This window comes from Lissotriton vulgaris, chromosome 4_1 (genome assembly GCF_964263255.1).
Source record: "Lissotriton vulgaris chromosome 4_1, aLisVul1.2, whole genome shotgun sequence".
NCBI classification, from domain to species: domain Eukaryota; kingdom Metazoa; phylum Chordata; class Amphibia; order Caudata; family Salamandridae; genus Lissotriton; species Lissotriton vulgaris.
Genome location: NC_141691.1, coordinates 1248636943 through 1248660230, shown reverse-complemented (window position 1 = coordinate 1248660230; position 23288 = coordinate 1248636943). Strand labels below are relative to the sequence as shown.

The window sequence follows — 23288 nt, the reverse complement described above, 5'->3', positions numbered from 1 at the left end:
TGGAGCCTGACGGCAGCGCAAAGAAGGCGGAGCGACGGAGAAGCGTCCCTGACAACGCGCAGGACTGAAGAGGATCCTGTCGGCGGCGCGGCAGTGCGGCCGCTGATTTCCCGCGCAGGCCCAGAGGAGCGCGGCCCGCAAGGAAGCAAAGTGGTGGCCTCGACGTTCGGTCGGGCCACAGCTTAGGCGGCTGCGTCGTCAAGAGGCGGACCGTTACGCTGGAGCTCCACGCACTCGCGTAGCGCTCGGATGTCCTGTTCCGTCCCGAGACTCCTCCCCCTTCCATGAGGCTGATGGCGGCTGACGGCTGACGGCGGCAACATTGTTGCAGCGCCCCGGATTAATGCATCATTGACGGCGGTAGTTTGTAAAAAGCATTTTGGACTTCGGGACACTGACGAAATGCCACGCATTTAGGCATTTGCTGGAGAAAGTGTTGGTAAAACGCTCGGCTCGATCGGCGGATAAGCAGGTCAGTGGGGGCCATTTCTGGAACTTTATGCAAACGTAGGCAATTTATAGCACTATTGAGCTGTGATGCCTTAAGGCTTAAGGCGGATTGTTTACTTGCTGGGTAGACAATCTATTGGCAGGCTATTATAGACTGGTCAACTACTCTCCACAGGGTAAAGTCAGCTAAAGCATATAAAAATCCCTGACCCTTGACTCCCTGACCTCAGCAGAGGTTACCCCACCAACGCAACTGGGTATAAGCTAAAACTTCAACCACAGCGTGGATTGGATTAATTTGGAGTTCAGACTTGCAGAGCTGCTCGAGCCCTCGGCAAATTGAAATGGGGAAACAGCTAACAGCCCGTGCTAAAGCGAGAGCGCGCCGCCAACAAATTAAAGACGGCGAGGATGCGGCTAAATCTTCTGGTCGGGTAGGAGATAAAGGGCCCTCTTCTGTGGAGAACTCAGAGAACTCGGGTGAGGGGGAAGAGGAGTCTCCGGAAATTATATCCATTCATGCCCCGCAGATCTGTGTTGAGAGGCCAGGTGGTATGTTAGTTTTGGAAGCACCCACCTTGGATATGGATTCAGATAATTTAGTGGACAAGTCGGGGATTGCAGGTCCAGAACCGAAGGATGCGATATCTTCTATCAAGGACCCCAAACTGAAAGACTTGCAAAACTTGAAAGAAACAAAAACTTCTGGAGAGTCAAAAACTGCGAAAATCACTAAACAGTTTCCTTTATTTGAAAAGAAATCTGTGGTATCTGCCAATAGTACCTCAGCAGCACTAAACGCAGAATTGATGATGGACCCAATCGGTTCTTTAATCACTACCGAACACGTAGCAGCAGTTGGCCCGCAACCCAGTTTGGCCCCGGCTCAACCAAACTTGTGCTTTGCGGATGTTCCTAATGTACAAGAATCTTCTGAGATTGAATCAGACGCCACTGGTGACTTTCAGATATCAGTAAAAGATATGCTTAATCTGATCTTAAGTGAAGTAAGGGAGATGAAGCAATCTCAGAAAGCGGAACTCATAGTGATTAATCAACGGTTGGACAAAATGGAAAATTTAATGACCTTATTTCCTGCTCGTCTTCAAGAGGCAGAAACCAGAATTACGGGACTAGAAGGGAATCTAGCAGAAGTAAAGAAGGTCACCGCAAGTGTATCAAAAATCTCAAAAGCTCTGGAATCCAAACTCGATGATTTGGAAAATTATAACAGAAGGTCAAATCTGAGAATTGTAGGGGTTCCGGAGAATATTGAGGGGTCCGATATGAAACAGTGGCTCACTTCATTCTTTCTTCATGAGGTCATTCCTGAGTTTAAAGGAGACTTGACTATTACTCGTGCACACAGAGTTCCTGCTCATCAGCCCCTCAACTCTACGTATCCCCGAACTATTCTTGTGAACTTTGCTGATGTGCGCGTTAAAGAGACTATTCTTTCTGTGGCATTTAGGAAAAGACAATTTGCGGTGAATCCCACTACTAAATGTAGGATTTTCTCAGATATGTCAGCCGCTGCTGCAAGACGCAGGAAAGAATTTGTCAAGATACTGCAGTTGTTTAAAGATAAAGGCGCGCAAGCAATGATTGCACAGCAATCTAAATTAAAAGTGTTGGTGAAGGGTAAATTCTATATGTTCACGGAGGTGGATGAAGCAAGGGGACTTTTGGATAAGATATCACAGGGTTAATATGATATTAGTTTAAATATCAGCTTGTCAGCTTAAATTGTGTGTTCTCTTATGTACTTACATGGTTAGGGGTGATGGAGGGGTAGGGAGGAATAAGGATATCGCGGGGTAAGAGGTGCAATCACAAGGCACCTCCAAGATAGGGGTTAGTACCGGGTGGCTAGCGTGGAAAGGAGAGGTAGGGAGAGAGCAGGGCCACAAGGTAAGGGTGAGGGGGGGGAGAAAAAATGAAAATATTGAAGTTTCTTTGGTCGAGGCCGTAAGTTTTTGGAAGAGTGGCTTAAGGGTGATAATGAACGAATTATTTATGCTAAAAAGTATGAAGTACTTTCTTTACAATGACTAGTAGAGGTTTAAAGATAATTTCGTTTAATGTTAACGGACTGAATAATAGGAAAAAAATGCGGGCTATTGAGTCCTGGATCAGAACGGAGAATCCATCTATTGTTATGTTGCAAGAAACCCATATTCCGGATACAAAAATAGAGAATTTTTCTATGTTTAAAACTTGGGCATCGTATCGAGGGTTTTCATGTGCCACAGAATCTCTTCGAGGAGTGGCCATTTTTTTAAATCGTAATTTGGATATTGAGATTCTTCAAACTGAGGAAGATAGGGAGGGACGATGGTGCTGGGTGTCATGCGTGGTGAGTGGCAGATGTAAGCCTATTACTTTTGTCTCTTTTTATGCCCCAGTGGATGATTCGAGTCAGAAGTACGATGAATTATTTCAATCACTCTACATGATTAGGGGGGATATTGTGATTGGAGGAGACTTCAATATTCTGATGGATGTAAAATTGGATTCAACTGTGCTCACTAAAAAACAACTTAAGCCTAAATCACGAAGATCTATAAGCCAAAATATAGTTACATTAGATCTCTGTGACCCTTGGCGCTTAGATAATCCTCAAAAAAAAGAGTTCACCTTTTGGTCAGGGAGACATAAATCCTCATCTCGAATTGATTTCTTTTTAGCATCCACGAAATTAGAGTTTTCCTTTCAAAAGTTGATGCATAATGGGTTCTCTGATCATGCTATGTTAGTGATTGAATTTGGGGCTGGAGAAGTGGAAAAAACTCCTAAAAGATGGATATTCAATAAGACATATTTACAGGATGAGCAGTGGATTAAAACATTAAAAGTGGAGATCTCAGACTTTATTACACGTAATCTAGATACTGCCCCTCTGGATATTGTATGGGATTCACTGAAAGCTTTCATTCGCGGCATTATAATTAGTAAGGATGCTTCAGAATGGCGTGCTGTTAAGCAAGTAAGAGATCAACTATATCATAGAATCGCTACCTTAACTCTATTACGCCAATCTGATCTCTCAAATACAGTGAAAAGCAAGTTGAATGAAGCCAAACGTGAACTCAGTACAAACTTTTATAAACAGAGTGAGGAACAGTTTCTAAAACAATCTCAGAAGATATATGAGGAAAGTAATTTCACGGGTAAACTCTTGGCTTGGCAAGCTAAAGAACAAGTGGCTGCGAATAAGATTCATCTGTTAAAATGTCCGACTACACACACAGAGACCTCACAAACTGCTGCAATAGGTAATATAATGTTGTCACATTATCAAAAGATATATACTCAACACCAAGATATAGATGCAGTTAAACTCAGGACCTTTCTAAATAAATACGAAATACCATCTCTAGCACAAGAGGATCAGGAAGGAATGTCAGCTCCTTTCATTAACGCGGAGTTGGAACTAGTAGTCAAAAATTTACCAATGGGCAAGGCCTGTGGGCCGGATGGCCTGCCAGCCGAATTTTTTAAGGTTTTCTATGACTCCCTGTCGGGCTTACTACTTCAGTTGCTAAATTCTCTGTTAAAGGGGGGCCAAGTTCCTAACTCGTTTACGGAAGGCTCGGTGGTTAGCTTTCCTAAAAAAGGCAAAGATCGTAAAGACCCCAATTCATATAGGCCCATTACCTTACTCAATACTGATTATAAGATTACAACAAAACTGCTCTCCTTGCGATTTAACTCCATGGCGGCTGCGGATCTTATACATCCAGATCAGAATGGATTCATTGCAAGCCGCCAACTTGCAACGAACACTCATTTTTTAGTAGAAGCCTTAGATTATTTTGAGATGAAGAAGATCCCTGCTTTAATTTTATTGTTTGATGCAGAAAAAGCTTTTGATTTGGTGGTTTGGAACACACTTTTTGTTATTTTGACACAATTTGGCATTCCCACACAGATTATTAATTTAATTCAAAATTTGTACACGGGTGCTAAAGCTAAGATAATTGTTAATTCGGCTTTAGTAGGTACAGTCTTAGTTCAGCGAGGGACTCGACAAGGCTGTCCTTTATCCCCCACTCTTTTTGCTTTTTTTATTGAGCCTTTAGCCATAGCAAATCGTAATTCTCTAGATATAGTCCCTCCTGTTCCTACTATGGCCAAAATTAAAATGTGCGCAGACGATATCATGCTGCTAATTAGACCAGATATGAAATCTCAGGTCTCCGCCTTAAAACTCTTTGAGGAATTCGAAACCTTAGGAGGCTATAGGATTAATAAAAGAAAAACCGAAATTTTAGTCTGTGGAGGGAAGGATCTTAATGTTCACCCAGAGTTACTCGGATGTATCAATCCAAGGCCAAAAAGATATTTAGGAATTTTCTTTTCGGCTTCGGTCGCAGATTTATATATACTTAATTTTGAACCTCTTTTGCGGAAAATACATTTAATGTTTACTAGGTGGAGTTCTCTGCCATTATCAATCTTGGGACGGGTGGCCCTGATTAAGATGTCCGTGCTTCCACTGTTTAATTTTTTGTTTGCAGCTATTCCATGTTTTCTTCCTGCAGCCTTCTTTTCAAAGGTAGAATCTTTATTTTCTGGTTTCATCTGGGCAAAAAAAACAGCTAGACTAGCATTAAGTACTCTCTATACAGATACAAAACAGGGTGGGCTATCTCTACCGAACATTAAAGATTATTATAGTGCATATTTTGCACAATATCTAGAGCGTTTTAAGATTGGAGCGCAAAGACCTAGTTTATTTATTAATTTCTTCTTTGACCTTATCTGCAATGATACCCAGACTCCCTTCGTTTTGCAAATTCCGAAATCTCCAAAATTAGTTCGATATAAGATCATGAACTGGTTCTTTAAACGACGGGATGCTATCCTCAAAAGATATTCCCTTCCACGCTTCAACTCTAAAACTCCTCTGAAATATGTCTTCAAATACACAGAAACTAAAATAAGTTCAGATATTGTTATGCAATGGAATCATCGAGGTTTTAACAATTTATCAGATTTCATAAGGGATGGAGTCTGGATAAAGCCGTGCGAGATGCAACTATTGATTCAGGGGAATTATCTGCTAATAGGTTCTTATATTCTGATTTATAAAATGCTGGAACAGCTGGACCCAGGCAATCTTAGTTTACAGAATCAGCTATGGGAAGATTTGTTTGTGGTCGTGAGGTCCAAGAAACCAGGGGAATGGAAACGCTGTTTAGCTCTTCAAATTGAGATAGATGTCACCCCGAAAGCTATTAAAAAATGGCAAGATCAAGAATATCATGTTCTCTCTGTAAATGTTTGGAAAACGTTAAATGAGTTAAACTTCAAAGTGTTACGGGGGGCTAATTGGAGAAGAATGTTATTTTTTAATAAATGGCTGCTATATTATACACCAGCCGCTATCTCAAAAATGTACGTTAACACATCTGCCAATTGTTTTAGATGCCAGCACTTTTCCCCTGCTAATTGGTCTCACACCATAGTTAACTGCCCTAAAATTGTACCCTTTTGGAATGAGTTATTTAAGTTTCTACAAACTGATTGTAAGATTCAGATTTTATATAATGAAAAGTTGATGCTCTATGGGTATGATCTCGAATTGGAAATTGATGATCAAACCGTCAAATTGCTATATATTGCAATGGCTGTAGCAAGGTCGTTAATACTGCAAAATTGGAGATCAACTCAGGTCCCGTCGCTCCAAGCATGGCTGCAAAAGATAAGAAATGTTAGAAGAAGTGAATTTTTATATGCAAAACGGATAGGAGGGTTGAGGAAATTTGAAAAGACTTGGGATTCGTTTTTTGAGTAACTATGGATCTGTTTTTGCTTGGTAAAAAGTCGCCCTATAATGTTTATTATTATTTTTGTTATTTTTTTTGATTTTTATTTCAATTTATTCTAGTTTGTTTGTATTCTGCATGTAATGTTACTTTATAGATGCCTTGTTCTTGATTTTTGACATTGTATATATCGGTTCAGATTTTTAAGAATCCAAAGAACTTCAATAAAAAATTGTTTAAAAAAAAAAAAAAAGAGCATTCCCTCCCCGCGCAGGCCCAGTGTGTGAGACGGCCATGTGTGCGGGGGAGTGGATGCTCCTCCTTTAAGCTGAAGGTGCGGCCCAATTCCTTCCAGCTGCCTGGGACGACTGAACTAAAACGAATTGCCTAAGGCCACAAGTAAGCAGGGGTCCGGGGGCTGGTGCGGGACATAAGCCCAGAGAGATCGATTTAGGGCCTAACGGGCGGTCTGGTCTTTGGAATCTGGGTAAACTCTGTTGAGTAGCCAAGGGAGCTCAAATGACGGGACCATTATATTGAGATTTACCAGATCTAGAACTAATGCTGGCTTTCCTCTAAAGCTAAACCAAAAGTTAGAACAACTCACATGACCAGTTCTACTGCCTGTTTTAGATGTAAATTGATGCCTGTTCTTAATTTACCTGGAATGAACTATACTGTTTACTGCTGTGTCCTGGCATAATCTACTGTTACTAGAAAGGAGATTCATAGATGGTCTCCGGATGGTAGTAATGTGTAAAATTGTTCCTTTAAAGTGAAGTAGGATGTTTCCCTGCCAAGGTTGATTTGAGACACAAAAAGTATTGCCTGACATATAAAGCATTAAGTAGTTTACTGAATTCATTCTCTCCTAGAACACCTAGTGCTGGAACTAAATGTAATGTTGTATGCTTAATAATGCAGGTAATCAAAGGTGGATGTGCTAAACGTACTTAAACAATTCTGGACTGGCATAATGAATTAACCGGAGAATTATTTTTATAAAACAGCTCTTATTTTCCTAAAAAGAAGTGGTGTAGTGTCATTTTTTAATGGATGGATGCTAGGTTACTGTAAGGGTGTGACACAAGCTTAACACTTTTGCCTTTTGGTTTGACCTTCCTATACTGCGCCAGGCTACCCATGTGATCTGGAGACCCCAGGTCCAACAATGTGGTTCTAATATCTGCTCGAGAAACATTTGATTTCAGAGTAGCATGTTCCTTGTGTGAAATATAATCACTTTTACGCACTCAATTACCACAGCACTTTGTTAAACTTATACACTATATTTTCAATGCTTCTAACACCGCTGGAGTGGTACACGTTTTTAAAGAGACTGGGTCTAGATTTGTATCTAAGTTTCAGACTGTGTTTGGAGTTACTGTTTCTTTTTTACATTAGATGTTTTCAAGCATTTTTGGAGACATTCTGATTGTGTTATTCCTTCTAGTTGCTATTTTGATTCCATTATTTTGCTCTGCAATGGATGATCGGCGACAAGGTCTAATGGCAATGCAACTGTCACAAGTCCCTCCGTGTAGTGAATGCATGATACAGTATTTTTGGAGAGTCTTTATTATAGGAACTGAACAAGAACGGGTCTCTGTCCTTCCGGCCCATGTGGGTTCAGAGAGTGCAGTGCTCTTTTAAGTGTGCACTCAACCTGTGCCTTATTACGCAATTGTCTCAATCTCCTGGTATAAATCAGCTTGTGCATCCTTTGCGGTTACATCTGCTGTGTTGTCCTGTGATGCTGAGGCCTATTATCAGCCACCTTTGCCAGTGCCAGATGTTCCTTCCACTTCAGGTTTCCTGGCATCTGGATAGTCTTCTGAGGCTGCACTCCAGGAGCTGTTGCCTTTGACTTCCGCTGAATGGGCTAGTATGGACAGTATTTGAGCAAGAGAACAGGGAGAAAGGAAACAGTATTGCAAAAATGTGAAAACAAGGTGCATGTCCCCTCAAGAGATAGAGGAAAGAAAGAAGTCAATTGGACTGAAGAAACTCAGGAATGGTGTTGACAACTGTTAGCCTTGACACCATTGGGGGGTAGTCCTGCTAACGTTTTGCCCTTGCCCGTCATATTTTGCTGAATTCTGCTTTAGGACTCTAAACTTTACCACTGCTAGCCAGTGCTAAAGTGCTTATGCACCCTCCCTAAAACATGGTACAATTAGTCTACTCCTAATAGGCACAATTAATTTTAAGTTCCACATGAATGGTATTCCACAAACCCAGGGCCTGTTAATAAAATGCTACTAGTGTGCCTGCTGTTCAAGGCAGGGGAAACCCAATAAACCCTTGTAGGCTGCAGCACTCATTGTGCCACCAACCAGTGCCCTTTCAAAATATGTCTCAGGCCTGCAACTGCAGCCTATAATGCAGTTTTAAACAGCCATTTCGACCTGGCAAAGTAAACCTCAGCCAGGCATAAACCTTTCTTTTAAGTAAGTCATCCATAAAGTAGGCCCTAAAGGCTCATAGGGCAGGTTTCATTGTATGTAAAAAGCATGACAAGTGGGTTTGACTTTAATCTCCTGGTAGTGAAAAACTCCTAAAGTAATTTTTCAATGTTGCAGGGACTATTTTCCCTATGGGATAACATTGGGCTACTTAACTTTAGCTTGGGAGCAGATAGGAAAATTATGTTTAAATTAAAATGAATTGTAATGTAAAACACTCTTTAATGGTAAAGTCTGATTTTAAGTAACAGTTCTGAAGATGCCATTTTTAGTAAGTTGTAATTTTTTGTCCTACTCAGTTGTGCCTTCTGCAAGTATCCTGGGTCTCATGACTGGGATTAACGTAGCCGTTGACCTTTGTGTATTCCTCCCAGACAGTGAGACAAAGGTGAACTTGGTGTGGGCAGGATGGTTGGGAAAAAGCTGTTCCCTGCCACTCTTACATTTCAAAGGACTGCTTCCAGCACACACACTAAGGAACTTGACACCAGTCTGTTGTCACCCTAGACGGCTTGGAGCCCAGGCAGGGCAAGCAAAGAAATTTCCAGAAACAGAGGTTAGGAGTCACTCCCCCCACCTCACTTTAAAGGCTGGCACCAGGCAAAAGATTGGACCTCCTGAACAGCTCACCGGTTCACTTTTTGCACCAGTAGAAGACTCAGAAGGGCTGCTCTGCTGCCCTGTCTCTGGATGGACTGCCCTGCTACCTGAGAAAGGAAGCTTGGACCTGCTCATTCAACCCAGGACCACCACAGTAACAGCAGCGGCTAGCTGGCAGGCTTCTTGTGTGAGCTACAGGGACATAACAAGCTCTAGTGACTTAACACACCAGCGGAGAAGAATTAAAAATATATGAATCTATGGTCAATCCAATTCCAGGAAACAAAGTTCAAGTCATAAGTGGCTGCAAGAACCAAAAGCAGCAAGTGTCTGCCCTTCACAATCCTTCAACCCGAGTCACCTGGACATAAAACTGCTGCAAACATATGGGCCAAAGAGTACAGTACATAAGTCTATAAATGCTGGGAATTTCAATATTTAGGAAAAGCACAGCCTATATTGTCCAGAGGAGAAAACTGAATCTAAATCTGAGCTAAAGGAGGCAGGAAAAGGGTGGATCTTTGCTGAATCATGTGCCAAAGCTTGAGTTTAGTAAGGACCACATTTCCTTAACTGTACACACTCATCCATACTAATGAATGTAAGAACGTAATGTGGCTAAAACAATCTTTTTTGGAATATACAGATGTGATCATTGAAACAACCCTACATAATTACATGATCACAGTTCTTTAATTGTAGTGATAAAACCAAATATTGCCAGGTGTGGATAAATATTAATGCAACATTTCGCGGAGGTACAATCCTAAACATAAAATGGTCATCTAAGGTAATACACAGACAAAATAAAAGAGCCAATAAAAAGAAGCTCATACCGGTTTCTTCACATCGGTCATAAAGGTGCAGGTACATTCTATGGAATGAACAGTGGTAGCGGCTCGTTTATAAATGCTGTAATTTTCAGGATTTAGCTGTTCCAGGTAGGCTGTGGCAGATTCATGGACGCTGGGATAAGTCATACAGAAGGGCATGTCCATGGAGAGAAGAAACAAGGCGTTCTTTAAGCTGTCAGGCAGAATGTCGCTAGCCTTGGAAAACAGAGATAATTGCAAAAAACAGTCAGTGTAAATTGTAAAAACAAGATGTTCAAAAGTTCCAATTCACACTCTACCAGTTTTTAAAAAACAATTGTTTATATTTCAAAATGCTAAGAAAAGGAAATGAGGCACGCCAGTTTCCACTGCTAAATCAACTACATAACACAATTGAATGACCTCTTAAAAACAATAAACAGAGAGATTTCACGTTATCATGGTGTGGGGCTGCTTCACAACAGTCCCTGATACATTCTGTGCCTCAAGAGTGGTTTTGAAATATCCAGCAAGTGCCAAGTTCTTGAATAAAACATATTTGAGCTCTCATTTCTGAATCATTATAGCAAAACAGAAGCAGTGTGTCTGAGTGAATCATGGAAGGGAGGAAGGAGTGCTAATCTCCACACACCACTAAACGGCTAAAGGACAAAAGTGAACTCCTTTTGGAGAGCCCAATTTTTTATGTTGAACACCTGTGTGAAGCCAAAGATGCGGGTTTCTTCTACATCACAGTACCTACTTACAACAGATTTTAGACCGGATCACTGCCTACTCTTCCTGCAAGGCAAAATGCATTATACAGTTTGAAGAAAATGATGGTATAAACATACTCACTCGCAAACAGACCCTGTTCATCTGCAGTTGGCAGATTATAAATGTATCTTGGAGAAATGTCTACAGTTTCTATCAAAGTGCAAAAGTGAATGGAACTAAATTGTCCTAGTTGTACACAGATTTAAAGACGGCCACTTGCGAAATCAAAGACTGAGGAACATGTGGCTGAAGAACTGTGTGTAGGCTCTAGAACCTGTAGGAACAAAGGCTAATATTCAATAGTGGAGACGACAGCTTGTCACAACTGTAATGAAGACCGCTCCGCAGGATTATCTTTAGAATGAGTTTAATTACAAGCAGGTTCATAAACACATCCACATTCAAGTAATACTAACTGGCAACTGTGTACTTACTATTCTGGAACACAGTGACATGTAATGGAACAGCAGTACCGTATCCTAGATACCAAGATGCCGCATCTCCTTCCTTTACATAACACAAATAACACAATCAAAATAAACTATCATAAGAGTAAGAAATTAAATATGTAACCAAATTGGCAACAAGTATAAAAGAAAGAATGAAATGCATATACAGATAAATACTATAAATCAATATCAAATGGTTGATAAAGAAAGAGTATTACACTATTAATTGTTATACAAAAAGAAAGTACATAAAAACAACAAAACTACCATTAAGTTCAACTATACTCCTAACCCCTTCTAACAATTGCAGATTTTACATAACGTAACTTCTATATTTCACAGGAGCTCTAATTACTCTCCCAATGCGTGTTGTTAATGCATCAATCCTTGAAGGTTGAGAGAAGCTCTCATTGGAAGTTGATGGGCAAATAGATATAGAATTTGTAGAACGTTGTTCGGAAGCAACATCAACATTGACATCTTGAATAGAGGGCATGGTGGTCTTTGAAGCATAACCATTGTCATTGCTAGACTGCATAACATCATCCCACATCCAAATCATTGAGGATGTAGAAACAGCACATTTACTACCTTTGTTGTTGTGTTTATATAACGACATTCTGTTGTAATGGCATGTATTACCGTCACTTAATTTTGCTGATTTAGGGTATGGTGACATGACTTGTAAGAGCGCTGAATATTTACTACAGCCTTTCTTAACTTTATTTGGCAATTTTACTTTGACCCAATCTCCACTTTTCACTTTAATCTCATTGGTATTGTGCGTCTTATCAAATTGATTTTTGTAAGAATCGTGCATTCTCTTTAAATTTGATCTTACTAATGCAGGTGACCATTTGCTATGGATTTTCTTTATGTTCCATGCCACATTATCCTTACAGAAAGGTTCTCTTCCTCTCAAAATTCTGAAAGGACTGTATCCAGTTCCAGTGGGAGTAATTCTATATGCCCACAATATGCATAACAGTTCTTTCTCCCAATCTTTCCCTGCATTAATTGCTGCCTGAATACTGCCATTGAATCTCTCAACACAACCATTCCCAGCAGGATTATACATTGGGGTGCTCTTTTTACAAATACCATTCTAAGAATTTTATGTACTTTTCAGAAGAAAATTTCCTTGGGAATACCTTCGCGAATAAACAAGTTCTGTAAGAAATTAACAACATGTCTATAGTCAAAATTATCCGTAATATAAACTTCAGGCCATTTTGAATATTCATCAATGATTACAAGAATATGTTTGATTTTTCCCTCCTTATCTTCAATGGGACCAAGCCAGTCTATACAAAGATTCTCCCATGGATTTTCTGGAATAGATCTCAATCCCAGAGAATGTCTGAGTGTTTTTAATGATTTGTCTGAAAAACAGATTGAGCAGGCTTTAACTACATTTTCAGCGTCTTTATCTAGTCCAGGCCACCAATATTGCATTTTAATTCTTGATTTCAGTTTGGAGATCCCTAGGTGGCCTTCATGTTTGATTTTTAATATTCTCAACCTCAATGAGGTGGGGACCACAATTCTATCACATCTACAAATGTAACCATTGTCATCAATGGATAATTCCTCTTGGATCTCCCACATAGCTTTCAAATCACCTTGTAAACTGTTCTTGTTAGGCCAACCACTTGAGATGAAGTCTATGCCTTTTGATAAATTAATATCTTCTGAAAAACCTTCACCCCATTCATTTTTTGAAATCGCATTGGATTCATCAAAAACAATGGCAACACTGACGTTTTCAGTTTCATAGTAGACATCAGGATCTTGATGAATGGGAGATCTGCTCAAATAATCAGCCACTTGATTGTTCTTACCAGGGAGGTACACAACGTCATAGTTAAAGTCTAATAATTTCAGACTCATCTTCGCAATTCTTGGAGTAGCTTTTAGTATCCCTTCAGATGTTAAAACTATGAGCAATGGTTTGTGGTCAGTGTGAATAATAAATCTAGTACCCCACACAAATTGTCTGAATTTAGTTGTAACCAAAACAGTGGCAAGCATTTCTTTTTCAATCACAGAGTCTCTCACTTCTGAAGGAGCAAGTGATCGTGAAGCGAAAGCTATTGTTATCTCTTTGCCTTCCTCATTAATTTGTGACAGAACTGCCCCCAAACCTCGATCACTTGCATTTGTAGTAATAATGCTGAAAGACTGTCAAAAGCTTGGAGAGGAAGAGCATGTGTCAGATCATTTTTGATTCCTTGAAAGTCTTGTTCTAGAGCCTCATTCCATGTAAATTCATTCTTGACTTTTAATAGTTGCCTAAATTATAAGTCTTTGTTGCAAAGTTACTGATAAATTTCGAATAAAATTCAGATAATCCAAGGAAGGATCTAACATTGTCTTTGGATACAGGTGAAGGAGCTTTCTCAATAGCTTCCATCAAATTATTCTTTGGAGAAATACCTTTACTGCTAACTTGGTGACCAAGATAAGTAACAGAGTTCAATCTGAATTTACATTTTTTTCAATTCAGCAGTTAACCCTTTCTCCATCAATTTCTCTAATACAATTTTCAGCCTCTCATCATGTTCTTTTAAATCACGCCCCATTATCAGAATATCATCTTGGAAGTATGTTCTACCTCTTATCCCTTTAAACAATTTGTGCATCAACCGTTGAAATACGGCAGCAGCCGAAGCCAGACCAAAAGGCATTCTTATAAATCTATAACATCCAAAAGGTGTAATGAATGCTGTCAGGCTTCTGCTGCTTTCATGGAACTCAACCTGATGATAGGCCGAAGTCAGGTCAATTGTAGTGAACCATTTTACACCCTTTGTTTGTGACAAGAGCTCATCAATTTTCGGAAGTGGAAATCTGACAACTATTATGTTTTTATTTAGATCTCTTAAATTAATGCATAGACTTAAACGATTATCCAGTTTGCGTGCTATGACCAAGGGAGCCAACCACTCTGCACTTTCCACAGGTTCAATAATACATTTTTGTTCTAACTTGTCTAGTTCCTTCATAACATCTTCTCTAATACTCAAAGGAATATCCCTTGCCTTGTGACAAATGGGACTTGCATCTTGTTTAAGCATTATTTTATCTGTGAATCCCTTCAATGTCCCTACTTCACCAGTAATACTTTAGAGAATTGTTTAGTGATGTTCTCAGTGAATTCTTTGTTCCTATCATCAATGAGCATAACTGGATCAACAGCCTTGGGATTTAGAATAATGCCCAACTCGCCTTGATCTATCCAACCTAAAACGGAAAGACCCTTTTCCGCAACATACAATTTTCCCATGGTGGATCTGTCTTTGAATTTAAATAATTCTTCCACATAACCCACTATAGGAATTTTCTCTCCCGTGAACGTTACAGGTTGTATATCAGATTGTTTCAATTTTTTCTTGATGATATGAGCAAATTCTTTGTTCCATACAGCTCTTTGCACAATGGTGTAAGGTGACCCAGAATCAGCTACTATCTGGATATCAACACCTCCAATGTTGTTATTGCAAACAGGCTTTTTCCCTATTGTATCGATATTCAAAACTAAAATTTTAGTATCGTCACTTTCTAAGATACAAAGTATGTCATCATCAGAGGATGAGTCATTATTACTGTACCTTCCTCTTTGTCCTCTATGCAGTTTACATGTTTTTTCTTTCTTTTGTTTACCCTCCTTCTACAAACTTTGGAGAAATGGCCCATGACTCCACAATATGTACATTTTGACTTAATAGCAGGACATGTTTTTTCAAATGCATTATGGCCACTATAACCACATCTGTAACAAATATTCTTATTGTCAAAACCTTTTCTTTCTTTATAAGAATTCTTCCTATTATCACCTTTCATATATTGGTTATCTGATTATTTACCATCAAGTCTTTTTTTGTTCTGCACAATTGCAACTACACTGTTATCGTCATTTTTCTTTAGGGCTACTTGTGCACATCTCTTAGACATTTCAGCTTCTTTGATAATGGCAGTAATCTCACTCAAAGGGGAATCACCTCATACCAATAATTTTTCCTGAATTGAAGAGTTGTTGCAGTGCATTACTAATTGGTCCTTGATAAAAATGTCATGCAAAGCTCCAAATTGGCAATTTAGCGAAAGTTTTTTTAATGCAGAGACAATCTTGCACAGATTCAGCTTTCTGTTGTTTTCTTTGAAAGAACTCAAATCTACTGATGCCAACGCACACTGTAGGTTGATAATATCTGTCTAAGTCTGATAGCGTGTCAAGAAATACATTAGAATTATTATCAGAGCTTATTTTTTTTCCATTTGCAAGTAGATTTTATACCTTTAGGGCCCCAATTATGCAATAACATTTTCTTTTTTCTAGATGGGGAAAATACTTCATCATGTTCTTCCTCTAAAGCTTCAATATAATTTAAAAAATATTCTTTCCAATCGGGCCATTTAATCACTGGTTCACCCGGGCGGGGAAGAAAGGGTACTGGAGTGACTAATCCCTTATTTTGTGTAGCCATTATATTATTGTGTAGATAGTACTTCCTTTAAAATCCTTTTTCTCTTTTATGGAAAAGATTTTATAATTTCAAAAATGCTTTTTCAAAATTGTAATAAATAGTGCTTGTTATCATCCAATTACCGTAAATGGATCCAGGAGTCTTCTAACGCTGATACCCAAAATACGCTTGTTATGTTGCCGAAATTGCCGATGAATGTGGGATCGTGTTCGTAATGCTGCAGAGATCACCGTTGCTAGGTACCAATACAAACAAAATGGCTGCGGCGTAAGGTTACGTCCTTGACCTTACTCAAGAGACACGTTTCCATCTAATGTTTTCATTCTAGTAATGAGTCACGTTTCTTCCAACGCTAGCGTTCTATTGCTTGCGCTGACCTTGATGTCAGAACGGAGCGCAAGACAAGTCAGAACGTGCAGCGTGGTGAAGGAGGAAGAGCGTTGACTCCAGGTTAAAAGATGCAGCAGCGTAACTGTAAGTCCGATTTCCTTAATGAAATAAGGAAATTTACAAATTTTAAGAAAGTATTTGTTACTCACACGATTCCCGCATCAGATGAGGATGTAAAAGTTTTGGAGTCCATAAACAGTATTTCCTTGTTTCATTTGTAATCCTTGGTTCGTTATCAGAATGTTATGGAAACAATAATTGGGTGAGCAGTGTACTCAGCTTGTACTTGTCAAATTTCACTGCTCAATTTGATGGAGAAAAAAATTAAAAATACAAATTCCTGCGGACGATGTAGATAAGGTTCTTCAGATGGAGAAGTAGGAGACTCCCATCATGTCGCCATTGTAATGAAGACCGCTCCGCAGGATTTTTTTTAGAATGAGTTTAATTACAAGCAGGTTCATAAACACATCGACATTCAAGTGATAATAACAGGCAAATGTGTACTTACGATTCTGGAACACAGTGCCATGTAATGGAACAGCAGTACCGTATCCTAGATACCAAGATGCCACAACAATGGCTGAGTATGAACTATCAGAGCTGTTAGACAGGCAAACTAGAAGACAAAGATACATTGGAACAAAAATACTATCCAGTAACAAAACTATAGCTTCCTCAAGAGACACAACAGCATACTCAACACCAAAGGTATAGTATCCTACACTGTATCCCTGTTTGGGAATAGCTCACTCTAGTTGTATTAATTTATTGAATAAACACAGGAGCGGAAACACTGTTCGGTGACCAGGGTTGCTGGTGGCAGCAAATCTGAGTAATAACGGTAAACCTGTTCATATCCCTAGCTCTCCTCCTGTCTTTTTTGTGCGATATATTTGCTAAGTTTGTGTTATTGAAGGACAAATATCAGACAGATTTACATTGAGAACAATGCATATTTCAATGCAACTCTATAATTTGATGACACCCGACCACTGTAAGAGCTTGGTCGGAAATGGAAAATTTCAAATGGTGTGATAAAACTTGCCAGATACGAAATATCTCCCTCTTTCAAAGGACAGTCGGTGTGGTATCTGGGAGTGTGCAGGTGAACAGCCTACTAAAGTAGGCATGTCATTTTGAACACACACTAGGAAGAGGTTTATGGCAGTCATTATCCAACTGCTGCATGTTGCACTGTATGTATGTTGCACTGTATTCTGAAGGCTATTTATGTGGTATGTTAGATCAGCATTCCCAACATACAGCCTCAAGAGAATCAAGGCCTGTACCACGGCGCGTAGACCCTGCACAAGAATATTAGTTTTTTTTAATTCTTAGCAGGATGCATAGTTAGTGCTGTACTTTTTTTACAAGGATTTTAATATGTAGGCCCAAATGGGATACACAAATCCTAATAAACAGCAGTCAGAGTGCAGAGGGAGGGATGCCTAGCTCTTTGGCTGCAGTGGTATAGAGGAGTCTCATTTGCATATGGTTGCATGGTCGTGCTAAAATCAAGTCCTGAAGGTATATTAATACTAAACAAAGCATGTCCAAGGAGGGGAGAATTGAGCTTTGAGCTTTGGGGTACCCTGAAGTATTAAGGAACAATCAACCTGTCAAGGGGAATCCTCAACATTTACTACCTCTGACTGTTCCTGTAGAAAGGAGGTAAACCTTTGAGGCCTTTGCCTTAGATGCCCTTATGTAATTGAAGGATGCGGATGAATCTCTCATGTCCCACAGTACAGAATGCAGCTTGGTGATCATATAGGGCTAAAATGCAAGCTTTAATTGCGCAAAGTAGGCATTGTATGACATCTATAGCTAGTAGTGTAGCAGTTTCTGTGCTAGAGGCTGACAGAGTTCAAGCTTGTTTGCAAAGTTGAGTGGCAACGCACTTCTAATGCTTTTGCCCAGAAAAAGGGAGTCTAGGATTGGACACACATAATTTAGGTTTGATTGTCTATTTAGCTGGGGGATTACCCGATCGTTCTTGTGCTTTTTGGAAATCACTCTTTCATAGTCATAATGGACACTGCCTCCAGTCCTGAACGTTTCACTTACAAACAATTGCTTTCAGGTGCACTAGTCTATTTAGTCCAGTGGACGCAAAGCAAGACTAGCACCCATTCTAGCACCCATTCAGTCCCAATACTGGGAAGCATGTGAAGAGTGAGACAAGGGCTGAGGTGGTCTGGCTGGGTGGCTGTTAGAGCGACTTCGAGTTGTGGACAGGACTCAGCAGCCTCCACTAACTGAATCGAGACACTTGCCACCAAAAGCACAGCATGAAATCAGACGCTGTGCTCAAGAGTGGTTTACCTTGCACAGCAGAGTGGTGTAGTTTGAGTAATCTACGTTTTCCTATCGATGTACTCACCAGTGGGCTTCTAATTTCTTAATGCCACGCCCCCATGTAAAAAATAAATAAATAAAAATCATCAGGGCCCCTCAATTTTTCAATTCTTCTGTTAAATTGCAATGTTTAGATGTGTGTAAACATATTTAAACCTTGTATTGAGGTATGTTACCCCTTTACACATACTTCTATTCAGGATATCAATGACAAAAGAGGTTAGTGATGGCCCATTGGAGCTTACTGCTGCCCATTTTTTATCACTTAAATCAAAGCATGAAGCTTCTCTTGGCCAGAGCCTGCCGCCCCGAAGATAATTTAGGGACCCCCAGGAGGACCCGCCGCCCAGTTTTAGGACTTCTGACACACACACACACACACCCACACACACACACATTACCTACTGGCGGTTGCCAGTAGGTAGTTATAGTTAGGACCTAGTTTCCATAGGAAATCCACAACATTCTATTTGGAATAACTTTGGCGCCGGTGGACGAATCTTCGCAAATTTCTCAAAGAAAATCGCCTGCTCCGCTCCGCTCCTTCCCTGAAAGTTTGGGGGTGATTCGTGAAGCAGGGGCCGAGAAAAAAGGGGGGTCCTAAAACGTGTTTTCCCCATGCAATTTTCCATAGGACCTTAGCCAGGGCTATAGCCCGAACGGCTGAACGGAATTACACCAAATATGGCAGAGAGGTAGAGTTCGGTTCGCAGATCACGCGTTTTGTTATATGGTGTAAATCTGTTCAGTAGTTCCTGAGAAAATCATAAGTATATCTATAAGCGCTTACGGTATGCGTACAGTACACGTACGGGTCCGTGTACCGGCAGCGTACCTTTCCGAGCACAAGCTGCATGCTGATTGGCTGTCAACTGTCTGTCAACACTCCAAACCATAAAGTGCTGGCAGCCATCTTGTGCCTCGATAGACTGAGGCACAAGAAAGCAGAAAAACAAACGTGTAAAACGCAAAAAGGGGGCAGGGTAGAAACACCCTGTCCCCCTAGGCCTGCTCAGGGCGTCCCACAAGGACCCCCAGGGCCCCAAAAAAAAAAAAAAATTGACAAAAATCGCGGGGTATGCGTGCGTACGCGTACCTTTCCGAGCTTCAGCTGCATGCTCATTGGCTGTGAACACTCCAAACCAGGAAGTGTTGGCAGCCATCTTGTGCTCGGTAGACCGAGGCACAAGAAAGCAGAAAAACATACCTGTAGAACGCAAAAAGGGGGCAGGGTAGAAACACCCTGACCCCCTAGGCCTGCTCAGGTGGTCCCACAAGGACCCCCAAGGCCCCAATTTATTTATTTTTAAACCCGGTCTGCTTTCTTTCAAATTACCCCCGGGGGGACCAAATCCCGGGGGCATAGTGAAAAAGAAGTGTGGGGGGCCCCAATCCCCCCCACACTGCCCCGGGGACCGCAACCCCCTGGGCAAAGCAACACAGCCCCCTGGCGCATACTGGAGACTCCTGGTGGGCTAGTTGGCACCCAGGGACCTCCAGTATGCAAGGGAAATTAGTTCCCCCTCTGCAAACGCGCTAGGGGGCTGCGTTGCAGAGAGGTGTAAAAAGGGGCGAGGCCTCATTACACCTCTCTGCAATGCAGCCCCATGGAGCATACTAGAGGTTCCTGGTGGGCTAATTGGCCCCCATGGACCCACAGTATGCAAGGGCAATTAGTTCCCCCTCTGCAAACGTGCCCGGGGGCTGCGTTGCAGAGAGGTGTAAAAAGGGGCGTGGCCTTATTACAATTCTCTGCAATGAGGCCCCTGGCACATACTGGAGATTCCTGGTGGGCTAGTTGGCCCCCAGGGACCCCCAGTATGCAAGGGGAATTAGTTCCCCCTCTGCAAACACGCCTGGGGGCTGCGTTGCAGAGAGGTGTAAAAAGGGGCGTGGCCTCATTACATCTCTCTGCAACGCAGCCTCCTGGCGCATACTGGAGATTCCTGGTGGGCTAGTTGGCCCCCAGGGACCCCCAGTATGCAAGGGGAATTAGTTCCCCTTCTGCAAACGCGCCCGGGGGCTGCGTTGCAGAGAGGTGTAAAAAGGGGCGTGGCCTCATTACATCTCTCTGCAACGCAGCCTCCTGGTGCATACTGGAGGTTCCTGGTGGGATAGTTGGCCTCCAGGGACCCCCAGTATGCAAGCGGCCTTAATCCCCCAACTTAGAACACTCTACAGGGCGCGTTTGCACAGTGGTGAAGGTAGGGGGTGGGGCTTGAGGTGATGTGAGTGCAAACATGCCCTGAGGCGCGTTTTAAGTTGGGGAATTAATTCCTGTTCTATCCAGAGGTCCCCTAGGGGGCAACTAGTCCAACAGGTATCTCCAGTAAGCGCCACGGAGCTGTGTTGCAGAGTGTTGTAAAAAGGGGGCGTGCCCTTTGAACACCTCTCTGCAACACAGTTGCCTGGCGCATACTGGAGGTACCTGGTGGGCTAGTTGGCTCACAGGGGACCTCAGGATGGAAGAGGAATTAATTCCCCAATCTAGCTCACTACTATTCCTGAAAAGTAAATTAAACTGTACTTACCAGTAACTTGAATTTCCTTCCATAGGATATCATTGCCTAATATATCAAATATATATTAATTAGAAAAAAATATTTTTTTTAAAAATTACAGTTTCAATATTTTTAAAAACATTTTTTTTTCAATTTATATTAAAAATATGTAATGTAATTTAAAAAATAAAATATCTAAAAATAAATAATTTATAATGTAGTAAATCAGTATAAAAAAATAACAAATACATTTAAAAATTATCATTTACAAAACCTTTGAAATTCACTGAAAAAACCATAGGTTTCAGCCACGTTATAGTTAGGAATTAGCATTTAAAAAACCTTAGAAATTCACTGAAAAAAACCATAGGTTTCACACATGTTATAGTTAGGAATTAGCATTTAAAAAACCTTAGAAATTCACTTAAAAAAACATAGGTTTCACATATGTTATAGTTAGCTGGACATTTCACTCATACAAACCATTGAAATTACCCCGTTATAGTTAGTTCAGGTAACTATAACTCGCACGCCCGCAATGCACTGCTGATGGCGTCACATATTACATCACTCATGACATGGTCAGTGACATCACTCATGACATCACTGATGACATCTCAAATGACATCACTGATGACATCATCCTTGTGAATGTGTCCTTCTGAAAAATAAATATGTTTTATGTATGTATATCTAAAGGTCGATGGAAGAATAAATGGGTAAATAAGTGTCTAAATGGATGTTTTAAAAAAAAAATGATTGCATAACGGACTTATTAAGTGTATCTTAGTGAATACATGTATTAGCGAATAATGTTTAAATATGTAAATATCTGTATCAGTGTCTCACTTTGTGTATAAGTGGCTGCATGGGTTAGTGAGTAGCTACATGAGTGTCTATAGGAGTTATAAGTTTTTGAGTATCAGTACGAGTGTCCGTATGGTTCGGTGGGGAGTATTACTTAGCACATAGATGCATGAATGAGTAACTCACTGTTTGTATGGGTTCTGAAGACAGCATGTGTGCAGGACTGTATGGGTGGATGAGTGTGTGTATGGGTGTGTTAGTGAGTGAATGACTGTCTCAATAGTATCTTTATGAGTAACTACATATGTTTTAATCCACTATATGTGAGTATTGATGTATATAAGTGATTATGTGTGAGAGTGTGAGAGATTGGAAGAGTTCCTGTATAAATAGGTATGTGTTTCTATAAGTGATTGTTTAAGAGAGTAAGTATGTGTACCTTTCTCTAAAAGTAAGTGTAGTGGTGTGTGTATAGCTGTATATGCAAGTAAATGGATGTTTGATAGTTTATTTGCATGTGTGAGTATGTGTGTGAGTAACTGTATGGATGAGTATCGGTGTGTAACAGGATGTATAGGTGTATAAGTACATATGATGAGTGAGTACATGTATGAGTGACTATATAGAACTGTTGGTGAATGAGTGGATGTGTATGTAGATTTTGGAATTACTGAATAGGTTGTTCTAACTGGTATTGGTATCTCCATTTTTTGGAAAATTTTAGTTTCTATTTTTGAAGGTGTGTATCAAAGGTTATATTATGCTGAGAGGAGGTCTGCCACTCTTTCACAAGGATGATGTCATCAGTGATGTCATTTGAGATGTCATCATTGATGTCATGAGTGATGTCACTGACCATGTCATGAGCGACGTAATATGTGACGTCATCAGCAGTGCATTGCGGGCGAGCGAGTTATAGTTAGATGAACTAACTATAAAGGGGGAATTTCAATGGTTTTGTACGAGTGAAATGTCCAGCTAACTATAACATGTGTGAAACGTGTTTTTTTATTGAATTTCTAAGGTTTTTTAAATGCTAATTCCTAATTATAACGTGTGTGAAACCTATGGTTTTTTCAGTGAATATATATATATATATCACGGTGATCAAGCAACAGTGGGTTGCGAAACGCGTTGGTGTTGTGCGATGAATGCTGCTTTCTGGAAATAAACCGTGATAATTGGGAAAACACATCCTTTGTTGAGTGCTGACTTGCGCTATCGGCTGATAGCTTTTGGAGAATATATATATATATATATATATATATATATATATATATATATTATACACACACATGCGTATTCGAATTCTAAAAATACTCTTATTTATGAAATGTAAATAGTACCTTTAATAAATCATGTTTAATGTAATTTTAAACTACCCATTCCTGACCCTGAAGAATTCCTTACTACCCCTG

At 40.4% G+C, this 23288-nt stretch overlaps 1 protein-coding gene across 1 annotated transcript in view; it reads right to left on the bottom strand.

Annotated features, from left to right (window-relative positions):
• Positions 1 to 23288, bottom strand: part of RTTN (rotatin) — a 1129552-nt gene that overhangs the window by 898408 nt on the left and 207856 nt on the right. Inside the window, exon 13 of the mRNA XM_086965450.1 lies at positions 10123 to 10335. Within this exon, the coding sequence (XP_086821576.1) occupies positions 10123 to 10335 (213 nt within the window). The remainder of the gene's footprint in view (positions 1 to 10122; positions 10336 to 23288) is intronic.